The 22,560-nt window shown below is 30.3% G+C and overlaps 1 protein-coding gene and 1 long non-coding RNA gene across 2 annotated transcripts in view; one reads left to right on the plus strand and one right to left on the minus strand.

The window, feature by feature from the left end:
* LOC126878950 (40S ribosomal protein S24) overlaps window positions 1-10,180 on the minus strand; it is a 28,172-nt gene extending 17,992 nt beyond the window's left edge. The window contains exons 1-3 of the mRNA XM_050641825.1: window positions 9,887-10,180; window positions 9,394-9,540; window positions 9,071-9,316 (exon numbers count right to left, since the gene is read on the minus strand). Coding sequence (XP_050497782.1) covers window positions 9,071-9,316; window positions 9,394-9,540; window positions 9,887-9,901 — 408 coding nt within the window. The 5' untranslated portion in view covers window positions 9,902-10,180. The remainder of the gene's footprint in view (window positions 1-9,070; window positions 9,317-9,393; window positions 9,541-9,886) is intronic.
* A 4,676-nt stretch (window positions 10,181-14,856) lies between these two features.
* On the plus strand, window positions 14,857-22,338 carry LOC126878953 (uncharacterized). The gene is made up of 2 exons (XR_007695901.1): window positions 14,857-15,527; window positions 15,653-22,338. It is a non-coding gene; the product is annotated as an uncharacterized LOC126878953 (long non-coding RNA).
* The last annotated feature ends 222 nt before the right edge of the window (window positions 22,339-22,560 follow it).

Here is a 22,560-nt window from a genome sequence, read left to right on the forward strand (position 1 = left end):
AGAATGGCAAAATCCTATTGTAGTTGTTCCGAAAAATAAGGGATCTGATATTAGAATATGTATGGATCCTGTGTATCTAAATAAATATGTTAAAAGAGAAAGGTTTCCAATTCCTACTAAAGATACTTTATTTGCTAAGCTTTCAGGGGCTAATTATTTCACATTATTAGATGCATCATCTGCTTTTCTTCAGTTGCCTTTGAATTATGAAAGTTCACTTTTATGTACTTTTACTACACCTTTTGGTCGTTATAGATATCTGAGATTACCAAATATGGCCTTACCTGTGCACCTGAAATTTTTCAAAAATATATGTCTGAAGCTTTAGATAGTGTATCAGGAACAATAACGTATTTTGATGATATTTTGGTTTTTGGATGTTCTAAAAGTGAACATGATAATAATTTGAAATGTGTTTTAGAAAAAATTAAACAGAGTGGCTTAACTTTAAATTTAGGGAAATCTAAATTTTGTCAAACAAAAGTAAAATTTTTAGGTGATCAGATTAGTAATATTGGCATTTCACCTGATCATGATAAAACAGAAGCTATTACAAAAATGACACCACCAAGTAATCGAAAAAAATTACGTTTTTTGGGTACCATAGTATATCTTGCAAAATTTATACCAAACCTGTCAGAACACACTAGTCCTCTAAGATGTTTACTTTCTAGCAAAAATGAGTGGCATTGGGGACATAATGAACAGGCATGTTTTGATAAATTAAAGAATCTTGTGGCATCAGCCACTACTTTGCGTTATTTTAACCCTGACAAAAAGACCATACTCTCTGTTGATGCCAGCCCATATGGTTTGGGGGCCATGGTCTCGCAATATGGGTTTCCAATTGAATTTGCATCAGTGTCATTAACTCCAACCCAAAGAAGATATAACCACATTGAAAAGGAGCTTCTTTGTATAGTGTATGGATGTGAAAGATTTTCATTCTATCTTTATGGCATAGATTTTGAAATAGAGACAGATCACACACCTCTGTTAGGTTTGTTAAAAAAACCTTTAGATGAAATGTCACCTAGGATCCAAAGACTGGCAATGCAATTAATGAGATATAAATTTTCACTCAAATATGTTCCTGGTAAGAATCTCAAAGTTCCTGACAATTTAAGTAGAGATGCTTTGAACAAAACGATAAATACTAATTTTATAGATGATGAAAATAATTTGAAAGTGTATTCTATTGTGGCAACATCAAAAGAAAATGAAAAAAGATTACAAGATGCAATTGATACTGACCCATCTTTACAAAAAGTTAAATATTATGTTTTAAATGGGTGGCCTCAGCATAAAAGCTCTGTATTGTTTTATAAAAAAAGGTTAATTATTCCTGAAGAATTGAAGGTGAATTTCTTGATGTTATACATCAGTCTCATCAGGGTGTAGTATCATGTAAGAAGAAGGCTCAAGAAGCAATTTATTATCCGGGATTGATGAAGGATATAGAAAACATTGTTCTGAACTGTCTGACTTGTCAAATGAGCTATAAGAGCAACAGTAGGGAGCCATTAAAATCACATGATGTACCTGAAATACCTTGGCAAAAAATTGGTATTGATTTTATGACAGCAGCCTCACAAGACTTTTTAGTTGTGGTTGATTATTTTTCGAAGTTTGCAATTGTTAACAAACTAATGAACAAAACGGCTAGCAGTGTTGTAACACAATTAAAAAATATGTTTGCTATTAATGGACTGCCTTGTGAAATATTTTCTGATAATGGTCCTCCATTCAGTTCTCATGAATTTTTAAATTTTGTCCGTATGTATAATATTGAAGTAACAACATCAAGTCCACAATATCCTCATAGCAATGGCATGATGGAAAGAACAATACAAACAATAAAAAACTTGTTTTTAAAATCTGTACAAACTAAGAAAGATCCATTTCTAGCTGTATTAGATTATAATACAACTCCAAAACAAAATTTACCTACTCCTTGCGTGTTGCTAACTGGAAGAAATTTCAGAACCAACTTACCAGTCAGTATGGAATTTCTAAAGCCCAGACATTCTAATAAAAGATATTTTACACAATTGCGAGAAAATCAAAGAAAATAAAAACACTATTATGACAAAGGAACAAATAGGTTACCAGAATTAAAATCTGGAAAACAAATTTTACTTCAAGAAAAGAAAAGGAAATGGAACCCTGGAGTGGTTGTGGCAAAGAAAGGATCAAGGGATTATGTCGTTAAAGTAAATGATACTGATTATAGACGTAATAGACACTATCTTAGACCTGTACGGTCAGAAGCACAGCAACATGCTTATGCAAATTGTGAGCAAGCATATGTGAAGGCTAGTCATGAAAATGATATTGTGACTACTGGAAGGACAAGTATGGGAAATACGAGAACAGTTCTTTGTCTAGATGTACCCGATGATACAAGAGACTGTCAAACAAATAAGACTATCAAAGATATTGATGTACCTTCAACATCTAATAGAACATCACCCATCAATGACATTAATGTACCTTCTACATCATACAGTACTTCACCTGGTTTGAAAACATCCAGAAGTGGTAGAGTCATTCGCCCTCCTGATAGATTCACCTATTGATATATTTGTGAATTAAGTATTGTTATCTATGTACCTATGATATATTATGTGAAGTATTTTTAGTTTATTTTGTTTTTATTAAAGGGGACGTGTTATGTATGGTTGTCATGTACGCATATACTTGGCAACGTTGCACTTGGTAAACGGAACCACAAGTGACAGCTGTGACATGACAACCAGACATTGACAACACACTTAGGTTAGGGACTCCATGTGAACAAGAGTAACAATGTTAATGTTAATTTACATATCTTTATAAAGCTTAATAAAACCTATCGTAAATAGCTTTGTTATGTTGTCCCACAATCCTAAAGAGGCATACATTACAGTATCCTCCGTCCACTCACGAATTGTCGTGAAAATGAATCACGAAATCGAAAGTCATAGTTGATTTTTATCTTCAGTGACCACTATAGAAAGAAAATTGCAATTCAATAATTGAGATGCGTATATTTTGCGAGCTCATAAATTATTAAACGATATGTAGTCACCAAATAATTAATTTAAATTATTTTAAGTACAACTCTCTCTTAAGCCGGGAATATGGGATGGTTTTCTTGCGAAGTGGTTGTAGCTCAATAATCGAAATGCGCGTGATTTAAGAGTTTATTCTTAGAATATAAGCTATATGAATTAAACTACTATTAACATTTTTGTAAAAATTTACAGTTTTTCAGTGATTTGCAAAAAACCACTTCAAAACATGAATTTTTTTCACGAATAATTAAAATCTTTGATCTTTAATAATTTAAAAAGTATTGACTTATTTTAATAACTCTATATAACAAATTTTGCTTATAATTTGTCCTTTTATTGATTTGTGCAGTTATTTTTTATAAAATCATTTTCACCCACGAGAAAGGGCGGTATCCACCCTCAGGGTAAAGGCGCAAGGTGGTACCATGTCACCTTTCGTTTCTTGAGGTATCCCCTAACCACTGACCAATTTTCGTGAAAATTGATGAAGGTTCACCGAAATTGAAGGTAATCGTTGATTTTTACCTTCAGTGACTGCACTATACAAAATAAATTGCTATTTACTGATCTAAATGCGCGTAATTTGGGAGCTCATAAATTATTAAATGATATGTAGTCACCAAATAATTAATTTAATGCATTTTAAGTACAACTCTCTCTTAAGCCGGGAAGATGGGTTGGTTTTCTTGCGAAGGGGTTGTAGCTTAATAATCGAAACTCACGTGATTTAATAGTTTATTCTTAGAATATACAAGCTATAGGAATTATATCTGCAATACTATATATTTTAAGTTTTCTCTTAGTTAAATCAATTAAAGGGTTGTTTGGGGGTGAAGGGGATGAGCTCAAAAATCAAAACTATATCATTTCAAGAGCTCATAAATAGCTCGTAATTCTGCCACAAAAATCGATTCAATATTCCTATTTTTAAATATTTTAACTAAAAATTAAATACTTGCTCAGTGGAACGAGCTCAAAATTTTTAATTTGCGGAATATGAAAGCTCATAAATATCTCATAAATCAGGGCTATTTGTTTTTAATTTTTGCAAGTGGGGGGGGGGGGGTCAGCTCAACACGGGTGATCTCATGTAATCGAATGAAATATTTTTCAATAAAGTCATCCCAGGAACGCAACTCATAAATATTGGCAATACCATTTTAAAGTCTTTTACTTTAAAATGTATAATACCTATATGTCTGAATTGCTGATATGAATGAGTCAGATTAAATTTTATTAATATTTTGTATTTTGACAATGACGTCTGAATTGGAAGTCGAAACGTCAATAAAATTATTTTATCAAGTTAAATTGTGGCTTATTTCCAATTAGAATAGGTAATTACAAAAATACCCCAAAGAAATAGCTTCAGAACAATAAATAACAAATAAAAAATTCTGATAATAGAAGACAAAATGAGAATGGGAGGCTGCTTTTCTATAAAATCAATGGGCCGCTTGAAAAGTCCCAGCACGCCACTGGTGACGTAATTTAAGAATGAAATTATCAGTTAGTGAAAATATACTCATACCAAAAACAATCAATAGAGATGAATATAACAAATTGATGAAGGAAAAAGAAAGGAAAGTAAAAGAATATCGCGTCGGTCAGCGAGAAACCTACCAAAGCTGTTTGTTGGAGAAAATGTATTTTATAAAAAGGTTCCATTATCACCGTGGTTACCTGCTACTGTGATAGAAATACTGTAGAACCCCGCAAATCCGAACTAATTGGGGGGACAGCCTGTTCGGATTATCCGAAAGTTAGCCTAAGAAGCTAACGAAGATGATTTTTAAAAGATTTGGACTGCCACCAATCCCTTTATGAAACTTTATCCGCACGTTTATGCCTCCAATATTCTAAAGCTGAAAAATATTTAGATTACTGAAATATTAAATCGCTAACGCCAGTAGTTTTGTTTCGTCACGGGACATGGGAATTCGGCCATGTAAATGATTCATTTAATTTGTAATCTGGATATTGATTACACTATGTTTCTTATCTTTTTCAATGTTTTCGTTCATAGTATTACCATGGGAAATGTGTATTATGCACATTCCTTTATTGATTGTGTTTAGTCTAACTCGATGCTTTTATTCACCCATTAGTGTTGCAGTGTTTAATACTGTAGCTAGCATCTTACGTAATTATTTTCTCACATAATAAACATGTTTTTAAATTTTTATTTTGAATTTTTAAAATATTTTTCACTTTCCGTTGGTTCGGATTTGCCGAAAGTTCGGATTTGCGGGGTTCTACTGTAGATCCTTTTCCAAGATCATATGTTATGAGAACACCTGAAGGTGTACATTATCATAGGAACAGACAACACATATTAAAGTCTGCCAGTACAATTAGTAGACATAATAGTGAAGTGTTTGTTAAGCATGAAAATAGTACAGTGGCTAGTTCCACTTTGCATGAGGCTCCAAATATGAACAACAATACACCAATTTCAATTCAAAGTTATAACAATTCAAATGTTAACGTAGATAGGACACCCAGACAAAATGTAAATAATCAATTTTGTACCAGGAGTGGTCGAATAGTAAATATGCCAAAAAGGTTTTCATTTTCAGAATATTAATGGGGCAATGTAATATTGCAAGTATATTTAATTTGTATGAGTAGTTTAGTTTTTTTTTTGTTAAAAAAAAGGGGCATGTTATGTAGTGTTAGTGACATGGTGTGAAGTGAAGATGGCAACGGAGATGGACAATTGACAGAGAGGTTTGATGTAATATGAGTTTCTGTTCAATAAACAATAAATAAGAAGCTGGTCATCAATTCTATCATTCTAACAATAAGCCCACAAGAACAAACATAACATATACCATGCCGTTATTGATCACCCTCTAGAATTTGATACATTTCCATGTTCAACTGTTTCACCTATCACAAAACATGTATGATTTTCGGATAGATAATATTTCTTTCACTGTGTATCGAAGATGATGGAACTCTGCTAGGAGCCATTTTGTTGGAACAGCATCTGACTTACTTACAAGTTACTATACGGGGGCTTAGGATCACACAAACGTAACTACATTTTGTTTTATTTTATTTATTTTTGTGTAGACCTATCGGGGGTTGGACGTTACATGTAGATATTCATATGCAAATCAGAACTAAAGCAGGCGGACATACGTTCATGTGAATCTTAAATAGGATGAAGTTTGATATATCTGTACACAAAAATAATAAAAGAGTCGATATGTTTGATTGGATAATAATTTCCAGGCATTGCCAGGTGAAAATTAACCAAGGTAGCAAAAAAATAATTACTAAATTTACACTAAATGGGACCAAGGATCAGCAAACCAAGTATACAATTATTATGATCAACTGTACTAATACTCTGGGCTAATTAGCAAAATTCATGGAAAAGTTATTTACCAGCAATTTTATTGCTGGAATCGAATTATAAGACCCTATATATTAATAATATAGGTATGCAAAGTCCGCAGATAGTGTGCTACTTTTTTTTTGTAAACAAAATGGCGCCACAAATCATATTTTTTTCAATTATTGCTCTATAACTCCGAAGATTTTAACTTTACACACAAAAACACCCAAATAAAAATTCACCGCAATTAAATTCTGCATAGAGATATGTTTTTCACGATTTGCTCTGACGAAAATTTTCCTCGGAAAATGCGGGTTTTCCTAACAAAAACTCTAATTTTCAAATAAAGTTTTAGGTAGGTAATTATTAATCAATAATTAAATAACTTAGTGACATCAAAGCTTTCTTGGTATAGATTGTAATTCCAGCAGCCGGTGAAAATTAAACGAATATTTTAGCAACAATTCAATTGTTAATTAACAATTTACGATCGCAATAATAACCAAAATAATCATGATACATTGATCAAACTTATCAAAGATTATAAAGATGAGATGCTTATTTAATATTTTATCGACAAAATATAAATTTCCCTTTTTTTGCATAATCTTTAAATTTTGAAAAAAAAAAAAAAAATAGTTGGTATTATTAGTAAAGTACAAAGAAAGGTTATTTACCAGCAATTTTATTGCTGGAATCGAATTCTAAGATCCTATATATTATTAATATAGGTATGCAAAGTCCGCAGATAGTGTGCTACTTTTTTTATAAACAAAATGGCGCCGACAAATCTTATTTTTTTCAATTATTGTTCTATAACTCCGAAGATTAGAACTTTACACCAAAAACACTTAAATAAAAATTCACCCCAATTTAATTCTACACAGAAGCATGTTTTTTCCGATTTGCTCCGATGAAAATTTTCCTCGAAAAATGTGGGTTTTCCCAACAAAATCTCGAATTTTCAAATATATTTTTTGGGCCAGTAATTATTTATCAATAATTATATAGCTTGGTGAAATAAAAGCTTTCTTGGTATAGATTATAAATTCAGAAGCCGGTGAAAATGAAACAAATATTTTAGCAACAATTCAATTTTTAATTAACAATTTACAGTCGCAATAACAACCAAAATAATCATGAGACATTGATCAAACTTAGAAAGATTGTAAAGGTGTGATGACTATTTAATATTTTGTCGACAAAATATAAATTTTTCATTTTTTTGCATAATCTTTAAATGTTTAAAAAGAATTGTTATAAAAAAATTAACATTTCTCAGAAATTGTTATTATATTCTAATTTTATAAAATACTTAAAATGCGTATTTCATAGGTCTTGAAAATGAATGCTTTAAAAAATTTTTCCAACCATTTGCAAAAAAGTTATGAAACAGCAAAGTAAATATACAATTTTTCCGTTGTTTATAATTTGTTTTAATTGTTTCAAAGCTTAAAAGTGAGTCTATGGTACAATCTAATTACTCACAAAGAATGTCAAAAATTAGTGCAAAGGTTATATTTTAATCAAAGATTAAAAATACTTTTTTTGTAATTTTTAGCGCAAAAGTAGGCCTGATACAGAGTCGGAGCTAAAATGTTCACTCAAAGCGACTGACAAGCAGCATACATTATTTATAAAAGTGTATGTCTCGCACGGCCGGTCGTCGCTCCGAGTGAAAATTTTAGCTACAGTACTGTATGATTCTACTTTCGCGCGTGTAAATTACAAAAAATATATTTATAATCTTTAATTCAAATATAACCATTAAACTGATAATCGGTATTTTTTGTAAATAATTAGCTTGTACTTTAAACTCACTTCTACGCTTTGAAAGAATTAAAAAAAATTATAAACACCGTAGTAATTGTATGTTTACTTTGCTGTTTCATAACTTTTTTGCAAATGGTTGCAAAAAAGTTTTAAAGCATTTATTTTCAAGATATTTGAAATGCGCATTTTAGCTATTTTTTAAAATTACAATATAATAAAAACTTTCTGAGAAACGTTAATTTGTTTTTTAACATTTAAAGATTATGCAAAAAAATAAAAAATTTATATTTTGTCGACAAAATATTAAATAGGCATCTCATCTTTATGATTTTAAAGTTTGATCAGTGTATCATAATTATTTTGGTTATTATTGCAACCGTAAATTATTAATTAACAATTGAATTGTTGCTAAAATATTCGTTTAATTTTCATCATCTTCTGGAACTATAATCTAATCCAAGAAGGCTTTTAAGTCACCAAATTATTTAATTATTGGTAGATAATTACTTATCTAAAACTTTATTTGAAAATTAGAGATTTTGTTGGGAAAACCCGCATTTTCCGAGAAAAACTTTCATCCGAGCAGATCGGGAAAAACACGTTTCTATGCAGAATTTAATCACAGTGAATTTTTATTTGAGTGTTTTTGGTGTAAAATTAAAATCTTCGGAGGTATAGAGCAATAATTGAAGAAAGCACGATTTCCAGGCGCCATTTTGTTTATAAAAAAAGTAGCACACTATCTGAGGACTTTGCATACCTATATTATTAATATATACGATCTTATAATTTGATTCCAGCAATAAAATTGCTGGTAAATAACTTTTCCCAAAAATGGTCTATTCTCGGATAATCAGGCCAGACTATAATTAATTATAAAAAAATCTATCCTCACCTTTTTAGCAGAAGCACCAACTTTACTTTTTTTGGTGCCCCTAACTTTCTTCATTCTGTTTTTACGTTCTTTACGTTGTTTTCTTGTTTGTTGTTTCTTCTCATAGAGACCATGCCTTGCTAACCTATGTTTAGGTTCGAATTTTTTGGCGAAATCTAATGTATCATAAATTAAAGCAAATCCAGTGGATTTACCACCTCCGAAGTTTGTCCTAAAGCCAAAGACGAATACTACATCTGGGAGTACCTAAAATCATTATACTATACTGATGAAATGATATATACAATATGGACTAGCAATGTAAACACAAATTTAAAACTTACTTTATAAATTTTGGCTAACTTTTCCCTTATTTCAGTTTTCTTAACTGATGGTTGACCAGGATGTAAAACATCAACAACCATTTGTTTTCTAGCCAAAAGTCTGTTGGTCATGAACTTTCTGGTTCGAATAGTAGCTGTACCTTCCGTCTAAAATATAATAAAATTAGATATTATCCAATCCATGCAGTAGAAGTATGTTGTATCTAAAATTTATAAAAACAAAAAGTATTTCACAAATTCATATTTGTATTTCATCTGTGTAAAAGTTAAACTTCATTTAAGATTTTTCTTTGTGACATCCACTTCACATTCACAATTTACTAAACTGTCATCCTATAAGCCACAAAAAAATCAAAGACTATAAAGTTCTATTAAAAGGATAAAAATATGGAGAAAATAGCTTTCACCGTATATTATTTTACTAAAGATTGTAACCATATTTGTGAAATAACTTTGGATGTTTTCGTTTATTTTCAGATTTTTATACACCTACCATTTTGGCTATCATATACCGAGACCACTTCACAAAAAGAGCGCTCAAACGGGAAAGGTGGCCGTCAATCAAACTATAAAAATAAACATGTGCTTCCTAGAGTAAGTTCCGAATTCCGAACAATTCACTGTTGACGAGTTCCGATTGATAAATAAAGGCCTATTCTCACCCACGGTTCTTAGGTCCGCTTGCCACTATGCTAAATTTAGTACTGAAATTGAAATTAGTACTAAAAATATTGACTAGAATCTGTAGCACCAAACAAAAAGAAATTTCGCAAGGCTATGATTGGCCACAAAATCCCGGCTTGCGATTGGTTAGAAAGCTGACTGTGATCATAAGATCAGGGCCTGGATTCCGTGCACTGTAGATATCTACATGTCGCTTTCTATCGATGTCAATTTTCGTAAAAATATTTGAATTTTAGCTTTAATTGAATTATTTTCTAGTTTTGCTAGGTTATACTCTAATTGATGCTGAAGTGAGACTTAGTAAAACAAGAAAATATTTGAATTAAAACTAAAAATTAAAATATATTCACACTGCGCATATCGCTTTCTATTAATGTCAATATATTTGAATTTTTAGTTTTAATTCAAATATTTTCTTGTTTTACTAATTGTTGTTGGGCCGGTTGTTCGAACGCTAATCAACATTGATCACTATCAAATATTTAATTACTGTCAGAACTGTCAATGTCAACTTTGGTTGGGTTGCTGAAAACATAGTTAATTATAATTATGAGATTAGTTAGTCAATTAACATAACAATTATTAACATAATTGATTAACTAATTTCATAATTGTCATCAATAATTATGTTTTCGGCAACCCAACCAAAGTTGACATTGACACTTGTGACAGTAATTAAGTATTTGATAGTGATCAATGTTGATTAGCGTTCGAACAACCGGCCCTGTCTCACTTCAGCATCAATTAGAGTATAACCTAGCAAAACTAGAAAATAATTCAATTAAAGCTAAAATTCAAATATTTTTACGAAAATTGACACCAATAGAAAGCGACATGTAGATATCTACAGTGAACGGAATCCAGGGCCAGGGTTGCCAATTTAGTAGATTTTCTACTAGATCTACAGTCGAACCCGCTTATTAGAATAGCCTTCGTGCCAAGCAAAAATATTCTTATAAGCGGGATATTCTAATAACCGATCATTGGCGGATGGTGAAATAAATGTACCTACCAAATATACGTTATAATAGTACATACTATGTCAATATGTATATGCATATGGTTTTAGGTCTATTTATATCAATAAAAATTTATAATTTATTTACAAAAATCATTACGAAACGATTAGACAATATATAAGGATCCCGCGTATGAAAAAAGTTGATTAATAGAAAGCTGAAAATTTGTTAATAGCTTAAGGGTGTCTAGTCGGACAAACTTTGATATATGGGAACACTGGAACAGGGGAAGTTTTAATTGTGGAACAGGTTAAAAATTTGGAACGGTCAGACCACAAAAACGGCACATGTATTTTTCCTACAGAACAGACTTAAACTCTCCGAACAGAGATTGAACTCTCATGCAAAAATCAGACTGCTATTTATCACCAAATGGGCGTTTTAATGAGTGGAACATGTAGAACATGTCAAATGACAGGAATTATGACAGGTGATAAATAGCAGTCTGAGTTTTGCATGAGAGTTTAATCTCTGTTCGGAGAGTTTAAGTCTGTTCTGTCGGACAAAATAAATGTGCCGTTTTCGTGGTCTGACCATTCCAAATTTTTAACCTGTTCTACAATTAAAACTGCCCCTGTTCCAGTGTTCCCATACATCAAAGTTTATCCGACTAGACACCCTTAACCTATTAACAAATTTTCAGCTTGCTATTAATCAACTTTTTTTCATACGCGGGATCCAGACCTAATAAATTGGAATTGGGTTTTAGAAAAGACCCCCAAACAAACAATCAACTATTGGTAATAAATAATCTTATAGAAAAATGCTGTTTCTAAAAACATCCAAGTGTGTGGCAATGTACCTATAGAAATTTGTAGACAAATGAAATTATTTTATGACCTTGTCGGCATACGATTGAATTTTCTGTGGGAGAGAAGCGTTTACTCATCATAATACAGTAATAAAGTGTTTATTAGGTAGGTACCTGAGAAACCGTAATAATATACAAAACGACAAACCATTAGATCAGGCAAATTTAAAATTTCTAGGAAATTGTACATAAAAAGTTATTTGTTGACTTGAAACATTTATTCGAAAAAGCGGTATTAGGTTACTAAACCATATTACAATAAACGGATAAATTTATTAAAGGGTAAATGGAAACGTTTTGGGACCTCGAATTTATATTACATAAACCGGGATATTCCTATAACCGGTACTCTAATAAGCGGGTTCGACTGTAGTAGAATTTCTTGTGATTTAGTGGGAAAATTTTAAATCTAGTAGATTTTAGAATCTGGTAGAAAATATAGTAGATTTTAGTAGGTTTTGGTTGTAAGAAAGGAATCTTTTATTTTGACAAATGACAATGACATTAAATATTTTTATTTTTGTAAAAAATTATAAAAATAACCTCTAAAATGTGCTAAAATTCTATTTTTGTTACCTGTAATCTCTATGCCTGTAATATATATAAAAAGTAAAAAGATCATGAAAAAGAGTAAAACGTTGAATTTAATTAGTATTTTGTCATTTAAAGAGCAATATAACCCATAATACTCATCCTACAATATTATGGAAGTGCATTTAGAAAAAATACTCTATTTTAGGAGTTGTCAAATACTTTTGCATATTATGGATTATGGGCACATAAAATGGGGAATTTATGGACAATGTATTGTTAGGGAATATCCAGTTCTCAACTACCTATTAATGACACCATAGCAGAATCTTCGACAGCAGTTGAAGTGCTTTTTAATCAATCATAAATTGCTTCAATTGTTATTGAAAGAAGGTTTAAAGAGATTTTAAAGAGATTTTTCGTATTAATATGTGAAATGAGATGCAATGCAACATACCTTTTGTTCCAATAATAGCAGCTTTACAAATATTGCAGTTGTTTAGAGAAAACATTGAAATATTGGCAACTGAGCCTGCGGTTATTAATTCGAACAAACTGTGGCAGTACCTTTATACATTTTTAACCAGGAGAAAGTCTAGTGCAACTTTTTGTGTAATGTGTGTTTGTTTGTTTTAAAATGTTGCCATTTAAGGCAAATACAGTAAAACCTCCGTTAACCGAAACCTTTTTAACCAAAACATCGTTCAACCGAAATGGCTGACAGTTTCAATAATTTTGTCAATATAAAGGAAATTAATCAAAAAGCAATAAAACCAAGGAAAATGAACATGTTTAGAGTGTTTTTTAAAGAATTCTTCTATTTTCTTTTGTGTTTCCCTTTGACAATGATGTTTTGTAGCTATATCTCTCCAATACTATGTAATTTGATAAAAGAAGAGTACAAAAACAATGTCATTTTTAACTGAAATTCTTGTTATCCAAAACAGCCTACCCCCAATTATTTTGGTTAACGGAGGTTTTACTGTAAATGGCTAATGTTGATAATATATTATTTTTCTTGGACTGCAGTTTGTTAATAAATTTATAAATACATAGGTACATGATATTGGTGTTTGATTTGAAGTATCATTTAAAGTATGTTATATCACATTCCGTTAAAAGAACTTCCACAGCTAGCAAAAATGTATGAATAAACAAATTGTTTTAAAGGACAAAAAATAATAAGTAAAGGAATTGGATTTATGGTGTTTTTTTATAGCACATTTAAATAAACAAATGCTGATGGCATGCAACTGAAAGTGTCATACTTTTGGTCTTAGTTCAAAACTTTATAGATTCCAATGCATAAAGTATTAAAATTTAAAAAATAAATACTTAAACCTTTGTTTTATTGTATTAACCTGTTTATATTGTTAATACCATTTATGTTATATATCTGTTGTATTAAACTCCTACTTTTGAATCCAGCATTTTAACAAATTCTAAACTTTTCCACAATGTCTCGTCTCAAGAATGATATTTGTGCATTCAAATTAGTTTACATTGCATCTTAAATACCTTAGATTGCATATCAACCAAAGGATAACATGGAACAAACACCTCTAAATGAAATGCAGGCAGTTGGATCTCAAGTTCAGACAAATGTACTGGCTCCTTGGTAGGATATCCAAATTGTCATTAAATATCAAATTACTACTATACAAAGCCATGTTGAGATCAATTAGGATGTATGGTATCCATCTCTGGGATTGTGCTAAATTAACACACATCACAACCATACAGAGATTTCAATCAAAAGTCCTTAGACCAATTACTGGAGCACCCTGGTATGTCAGTAATCTCACAATGATCTGAATATTCCCTTCGTATAATACGATTTGATATTTTTTTGCCTAGAACTTATAGTTGTCTTTTACATGTTTACATATGGATGCCTCAGAAGTCAAACGGTGTAAGTCACATTCTCCCTCAAAATGACTTATGGGATACAACACATATAATATTATTATTTCCTTGTTTGTATTTATGAATATGTTACCCATATTATAATAAATAGAGACACTTTATTTCATTTTAATAACTACTTATCCTTTCAGTTAAATACAACTTATTTTTACCTACATATTTCTTCTTAGAGAGGATATTTTTGTGATATGTGCAATCAGATGAAATTGCCAATGCTTGCAGACTTGCAACATTTTATCAGTAGGGGTTTATTGAGAGTTAGAAATGAACTCTAATGCATTATTTTTACTGGAAATAAGCTATAATTTTATATTAAAATCAGTTTACAATTCAAAACGTTAAAGTAACTTAATTTTGAAGTAAAATTTTTGATAGTAAACTGTGTTAAGCACAAGAAAGTGACGTTAAAAAAATTAAATGTACAAAATGTATTAGAATTTAAAAAAAAGGGTAGTTCTTAATCAATGGTATTAGTTAAATCAACTCGTTTCTCTTGTTTTCACCACTTTCTCCTAGAGAGGATATACTTTTCTATAGAATAAGTGTTTAACATTTTTTTAATTATTTTTTAGAGGTTTCAATTATGTGGTTTATGTAAATATAAAAATTATTATATTTTAAATAAACATGGTTTTTGTTGTTTTTAACATATAATAACCTGTCATCTGTCATTTCTTCTTCTTTTTTAGCTGTCATCTGTCATTTCTTCTTCTGTTTTTGGGCTGTCATCTGTCATTTCTTCTTCTTTTTTGGCTGTCAAGTGTCATTTTGTGAGCAAATAATTTAGTAGAATTTTTGGTAGATTTTATCCTCCATCTAGTAGAATTTAGTAGATTTTATACCTAAATCTAGTAGAAAACGACGTTCGGTCGTTGGCAACTCTGCATAAGATATAACCTAGAATTTAAATTTTAGTTGACCGTTGTTTGTTGTTTTAATGTCTGTGCAATATCCAATAAAAATAAACAAAATATAGAAGAATAATAATAATATTATGTAATTATAATGATTTATAATTTCCTAAAGAAATATATGCTTTAGAAAGATGTAACATATTTAAAGAGAAAATGTAAAATGAGATGTAAAATCTTGAGAATCCAAGAGCTGCATGTCTGAAAGCAAAATAAATGAAACTGAGGGCATAGATAGATAACATTTTACTGGTAAGCAATGACATATTTTAGAGGTATAAAGAATCTATAAAGCCTGTCACATTAAAAAATAATTGCTTGAAATACAGAAATTGCTACAGAAATGTTAATTTTCTAATCAGATATACTATTTTTAGAAACACAATGAATAAAATATCACTGAATATGAGAAGATAGTTCATCAAAAGTTGGCGATGTTTAAGAACAATTTTGCTGCATCCAACAATCATAATCGCTGCTGTCAGTCATACAAAGTAAACTGTGCGAAAGTTTAGTCCTATCAAAATTTAACTATGGTGATGTTGTGTATGGGCCATTCCACGTCTGCGCGTCTGCTCTAGACCATCGCGACAACGAATATTTTAGTGTGCAACATAAGAAGTACGAAAGTAAATGGCTGTAAAAATTATTCCAATAAAGAAGAATGTAATTTGCAATTTAGTTTCGTACTTCTTATGTTGCACACTAAAATATTCGTTGTCGCGATGGTCTAGAACAGACGTATATTCGTGGAATGGCCCATATGGACATTGTATTCGATCAGATGACAGAGGAAGAATTCGGGGGGTTCAAAAGACACCAGCCTATTTGTCACAAATTTAAAACATGTAAAATGGTTGAGCGTGGAAAAGAGAAGATTTCTACATGCTGCTTGTCTGTTCCACAAAATTATCAAAAACTCACTACCAACATATCTTTTTAAAAAAGTTATACAGTGATGAGCGCCCTAATAACCGGCAAAATAACGCAAAGGTGGAAAATATTAAGTTGTGAGATAAACAGAAATGAAACTAGTGGAGGTGGTAGATTTAGCGATAAAAACTTATAAGTTTACATTTTACTTATTGTTTCCCACCTTTAGACGTATCAGATGAGTATTTCAACTAAAACTGTCACAGTGGCAGTTGCCAAACTCGTCCAATACATCTAAAGGTGGAAAACAATAAATATAATATAAATGTATAGGTTTGTATCGCTAAATTTCCCACCTACACTAGTTTTATTTCTTTTTATCTCACAACTTAATTTATTAGCGCACTCATCACTGTTTATAGAACTGACATAAGGGACACAGAGCAACAGTGGCCTAACTGCAAAAAACAAAGTTTTGAGATAAATGCAATCTTTGCATTCATATTTACATTGTGCTTATGGGATGATGCTACAAATTATGTAACGATATTTAGCCAAATATACAGGTATGTTGTGTAGACCCTTGTTAATTTGAAGATTTAATGTTGCTACTTTTATTGATGTATTAATCTAAAAATGCTCAATTTGTGCTTTTTTTCTCTTGCTTAAGATGAAAAGTCTAGGTGCTGATTTCTTGAAATCGGTACCAACTGATCTTCAGCATTTTTTTTAGTATTTTGTGCATAGAGGTATATCGTCATTGTCAGAGCCAAACCTCATATGTACATTATTGACAAAATCCACTATTTTTTTATTTATAATTACAACACATAATACTGATATAATCTTCTTAATATTATTTCTAAATTTAAAGAGTATAGTACTTTTTAACACATTTCGGCAAAATGATATTAATTCTGATAAAGATAAAAAATATATAAGAGTTTTTTTCATTTCCTGAAAAATCTCACAACATGCACATATGTACAAGATTTGGCACTGAGGCCGACGGTATATGATTATATTATATCATGTTATATTTTGTGTATTGTTTGAATTTGAACAAAAAATGCAGACCTTTATTGTTATTATTAGATGCAGATATTTCCTCTTGTATAATATAGTAAGACAAAACATTGAATATAATAAGTGTTACCAAATTAGTTCAATTTCAAATTTTTTTCCTATGCAGGAACAATGTTGTAAATGCCAAATCAGATTTTGTCTACAACTTTTGAAAAACATGCAAGTAGTAATGATTTGAAAAAAGCAACTTTATGAGGATAACATGATAGATTTTAGGATGCATCAAGTAAAGTCTTAATATTCCCAATGCTCGGCAGTACATTATTTTGCACATATAGAACTTTGTTCCTGGAAAACCAAAATACAACTATTGTGGTTACGCAAACATTGTTCCAGCATAGGATTCAATTATTATCATAGAAGACACAATTTTTTCAAGACATGACTACTATCTGATGTATCTCTTTTAATTGGAAAAATGCCAAATGTAATATTCAGTCAAATTCTTAGTGTTCCGCACACACATACACACACTTTGTCTAGATCTAGAGTGATGCGTAGCTATTTTTCCACTCTATGAGTTAAAGATTAAGGACAGGTTGTTCTTCCAACATGTTTATTCTTTTCTTGAACCAAACGAATTAAGGTTTGTCAGGTTTGACAGCTATCTTCCACTACATAAACTTTATTAAATTAAAAGCTTCATGTAGATTTGTTGCAGTACATCCTTCATTTTGTATATTTGGCAGCTATTACTGTATTTCATACATACAGAATTACAATAATCGTGGCAGTACTAGCTGTTCTCATGTTTTGAATAAATATTATAATTTCCAACTAATAACATATTAAAATAATATAATATGACCAGGGGTTTTCTGTAGCTTGTAGATTATATGTGTATTAGAGCACTATTTTCCATAGTTAAAAATATTATTTTATGTATAAATTTTATGAAATAAAAGCACATACTTATCTAAAAACAAATTTATTTTATTTTACAAAAAGTACATCTCAAGTATATTTTGAAATATTATATAGAATGAGTAGAGAATGAAAGAGTATATCTATTGGAGAATACACAGGAATACTGAGAACAAATAGAGAAGCAGGGATCTATATAAAGATGATCAACTCTAGGAACTCGTTCACTAAACCCCTAACAAAACAGAAAAAAAACCTGATATACTTGAAAATTAAGTCAGACTGGTGATCAAACTCAAATTTAACAAACCACCAGGTCCAACAATTAAAATACTTTGAAGATGCTATAAGACCAGATACAGAAAACATGGAAACACTCATAAAGAAACGTAACTAGAAAGCAATAGAAAATTTTAAAGATTTGTTTACGAAAACTAAAGATTGGTTCCCACATAATAAATTTGGCAAATGTAACACTGTTTATAGAATAGAATATCTTTATTAATTCATTTAGATGATAGTGTGCTTAGCGAAAACACCGTATCTGCAGACATCACATGAGTAAAATCAATTTTTGTTAAAGTATTCGTATACATTTACACAAGATACGGCATAAGATGCGGTGTGTTTAATGTGTTTTGGTTTAACTTACGTCATTTTTAGTAAGCAAATAAGACATATATGCACATTTGGGTTAGAAAGAAGTAAAAATTTAATTTTTGCAGATACAGTGTTTTCTCTAAGCACTGCAGTATAGGACAAGCCATATATGTAGTTACATAGAACATAATCAACAAGTCATACAGGACAGTTATATAAAACATAATCAACAAACTATAAATTAATAAAAAAAGATATGCAATATAGAGTGTCTCTGAACCCGTCGGTCCTCATTCCTTTTAGTCTTTTATTAAGTCAAAGTAATCATTTAGGTTGTAAACACATAATTCTATCAAGCATGATTTTAATTTATTTTTGAATATTATTTTCATTTCTCATATCAAGTGGCAAACAATTGTAAAATTTAGATCCTGTAAAATCAGGACTAGTTTCAAAAAGAGTTGTGGAATGTTTACATACGCTTATCATCCTCCCGTGCCTTGTCGGGTAATCATGATAGTCAGAGTTGAGAGTAAAATTTTGAAATATAGTTTTAACATGAATAATGCACTTATAAATGTATAAAGCATGGAAAGTCAGTCTGTGATCAATAAAATATTTACGACATGATTGTCTATTATCGATAGATATTAAATATCAATCTAATAATTCTCTTTTTAGTTACAAAAACTCTAGAAGAGTTTCCCTACAAGACAACATTATAGGCTATAATATGACTCATATATTATATGAGTAAACCAATGCATAGTACACACTTATCAATTGATTGGTATTAAATAGAGTTTTCAACTGAAGGATCGCATACTAACCCTTATTCATTTTTTTGCAGACTTTAGTAACGTTTTCATCCCTTGTCATATTACTTTCTAGAATGCTACCAAGAAATAATGTATCACTAAAAGGTATTTCCTCAGAACTAACTGTGATCTTATAATCATGGGATGGCTAACTGCACGAGTAGCACTGCATACAAATAGTTTTCTTTGCATCATATACCATTAAAGAGTTCCTTTTACACCAGGTTGTAAATTCCTGTGCTACCAAGTTCATTTTGGATAAGGGTTCCGACTTCAGTTGACGAGTCAACTACAATAATTGTTGAATCATCTGCATAGAGAACTGTATGATCTGCAGTTAAAAAATTTATCAAATTTATCATTCATCATTCTCTTTGCCTTATCCCTATGCGGGGTCGGCTTCCTTAATAATCTATCTGCATTTCCACATATAAAATTTATCAAATTATTGACATATAAAAGAAATATTAAGGGTCCTAATACGGAGCCCTGTGGTACACCTTGATCAAGATTAAAAACAGATGACTTCTTATCGATTTTTACTAGGAATTTACGATATTGTAAGTATGACCTTAACCAGTTCAAGAAATGGCCCGAAAACCAAGGGCTTCTAATTTATGCAGTATAATGTCAATGTCAATTGAGTCAAAAGCCTTAGTTAAGTCAAAAATGAGTGCACCCACATATCTTTTTCGATCCAAAGCAGCGTGGATATAATTAAATAATGAAATAGAAGCACTTTCTGTAGATTTGTTAGGAAGAAACCCATGCTGGCATTTATTTAAGATATAATGTTTGTTCAGAAAACTTAACATTTTATTGTAAATACACTTTTTGATAATCTTAGAGAGTACACTTGTTACAGTGATTGGCCTGTAATTATCAACCAAACATGGATCCCCCTTTTTGAAAATTGGACTAACTACTCCCGTTTTAATATCACTTGGAAACTTGCCATCCTTGACAGATAGGTTGATGATGTGAGACAGAACTGGAGATATATATGTACATCATAAGTTGATTGAACCTCACTTATCTATATACAATAGTGCACACAAAAAAAAGTTACAGCCCTTTGAAGTTACAAAATGAAAATTGATTTTTTTTCGTATATCGAAAACTTTTAGAGATTTTTTATTGAAAATGGACATGTGGTATTCTTATAGCAGCAACATCTTATAAAAAAATTAAAGTGAAATTTATGCATCCCATAAATATTTTATGGGGGTTTCGTTCTTTTAATCCCCATTATTAGTCTTTATATATTTAGTATTAATCCCCATATCATTAGTTAAACACAATGTTTTTAAAACTTTTTTGCTTCTTAGTACTTTTTCGATAAGCCAGTGTTTATTATCGACATATTTTGAATATTTGTTGAATCCACCACATATTTGTATATGGTTAAGTACGATTAAAGAGACCTGTTAATAATCTGAAAATTTATTTATAATTTGCATTTTTAGGTGTATTTTGAAAAAGAAGCCACATCTCGATAAAAGGTGACTTGCCAAAAAAGACTAAGAGGCAAAAAAGTTTTAAAAACACTGTGTTTAACTAATGGTACCACAATAATAGTTTAATTGGAACGTACACAAACGTTTGGGGGCTTTAAAGGAACAAAACCCCCATAAAATTTTTATGTAAATATATTAAAAAAAAGCCGCATCTCGATAAAAACTGGATTATCGAAAAAATACTAAGAGGCAAAAAAGTTTTTAAAACGTTGTGTTTATCTAATGGTATCACAAAAATGAATTAATCGGAACATACACAAAAGTTTGGGGGGGTTTAATGGAACAAAACCCCGTAACATTTTTATGGGGTGGACAAACTTCACTATAATTTTGTTTTAAGATCTTCCTGCCACAAGAATAATACATGTCCGTTTTCAATAAATAATCTCTAATAGTTTTCGACATATTAAAAAAAATCAATTTTCATTTTGTAACTTTACAAGGGCTGTAACTTTTTTTATGAGCACATTTGTACTAAGGTAAGTTAGGTTCAATCGAACTATTTTTGACCCCAGAATATGTGGTATAATTTATGACCAATCTTTTCGGGACACCCTGTATAATTAATAAGGTATTACCAAAGTAGAAAGTAAAATAGTTAATTACTAATTTATTAATCATATTTCGTCACCATTTTGATATTTTTTTTGCTTGGACTATAGTCATTCAGCCAGTCTCAATCAAAAGTAAATGTATTAGAGATATTAGATATTGTTAATTAGTGAAACATGGTTATTATATTACAATTTTTTACTTCTTATTTTACCTACTCATTACAGCTAATGTACAGTTACGTTCACTGAATAGTTTACACTTTAATTTTTATATTGTAATACTGTAAAATTGCAGTGTCGTACGGATTTGATAAATGTCTAAAGTCAAAAAATCTCAAAAAGTCAATGCTTGTCAAAAATTTCGTGAGTGTTGAAAAATAAAATAAGAAACTAAACCATATTAAGACCGTAATCCATTTTATTCAAAAAAACTTCTTTCTATATTTTCCATTTTGATAAATTTTGTAAAATTTATTTTTGTTATTTTGATTTTTTAATTTTAATCAACTTATTCTAGGTACACCACTGGCAACGTCACTTTGACGCAAGAGGTGCATTTAAACGAGGTAAAAATTTAAAAAATCGGTTCCTAGATAAGCCAGCCTGTAAACTATCCACTGGCCGTAACTACATACTATGTTAATAAATAATATAAATATATTATACTTGATGTTTATCAAGAACACATAGTGTATACATTTTACAAATAAAAATATTAATGTTAATATTTAAAATAAATGTATTCTTTTTTGTGGTTTGTTTTTTTTTTGTCACTACGATAAGATGTGATCTTATTTTGACACATCTTATTTTGATATTTATTTGTAATAGTTATTTTATCAGTGGTAAAAAAGACTTTGAAAGGTCCTAATAAAAAAATTTCATTTTTGACTTATACATACTCTTAATACATAGCACTATAGAAATAACTTTGATAGGAGACTTGTTTTGTATCCTTTACCTTACGGATAAA

This window comes from Diabrotica virgifera, chromosome 1 (genome assembly GCF_917563875.1).
Source record: "Diabrotica virgifera virgifera chromosome 1, PGI_DIABVI_V3a".
Classification (NCBI taxonomy): Eukaryota; Metazoa; Arthropoda; class Insecta; order Coleoptera; family Chrysomelidae; genus Diabrotica; species Diabrotica virgifera.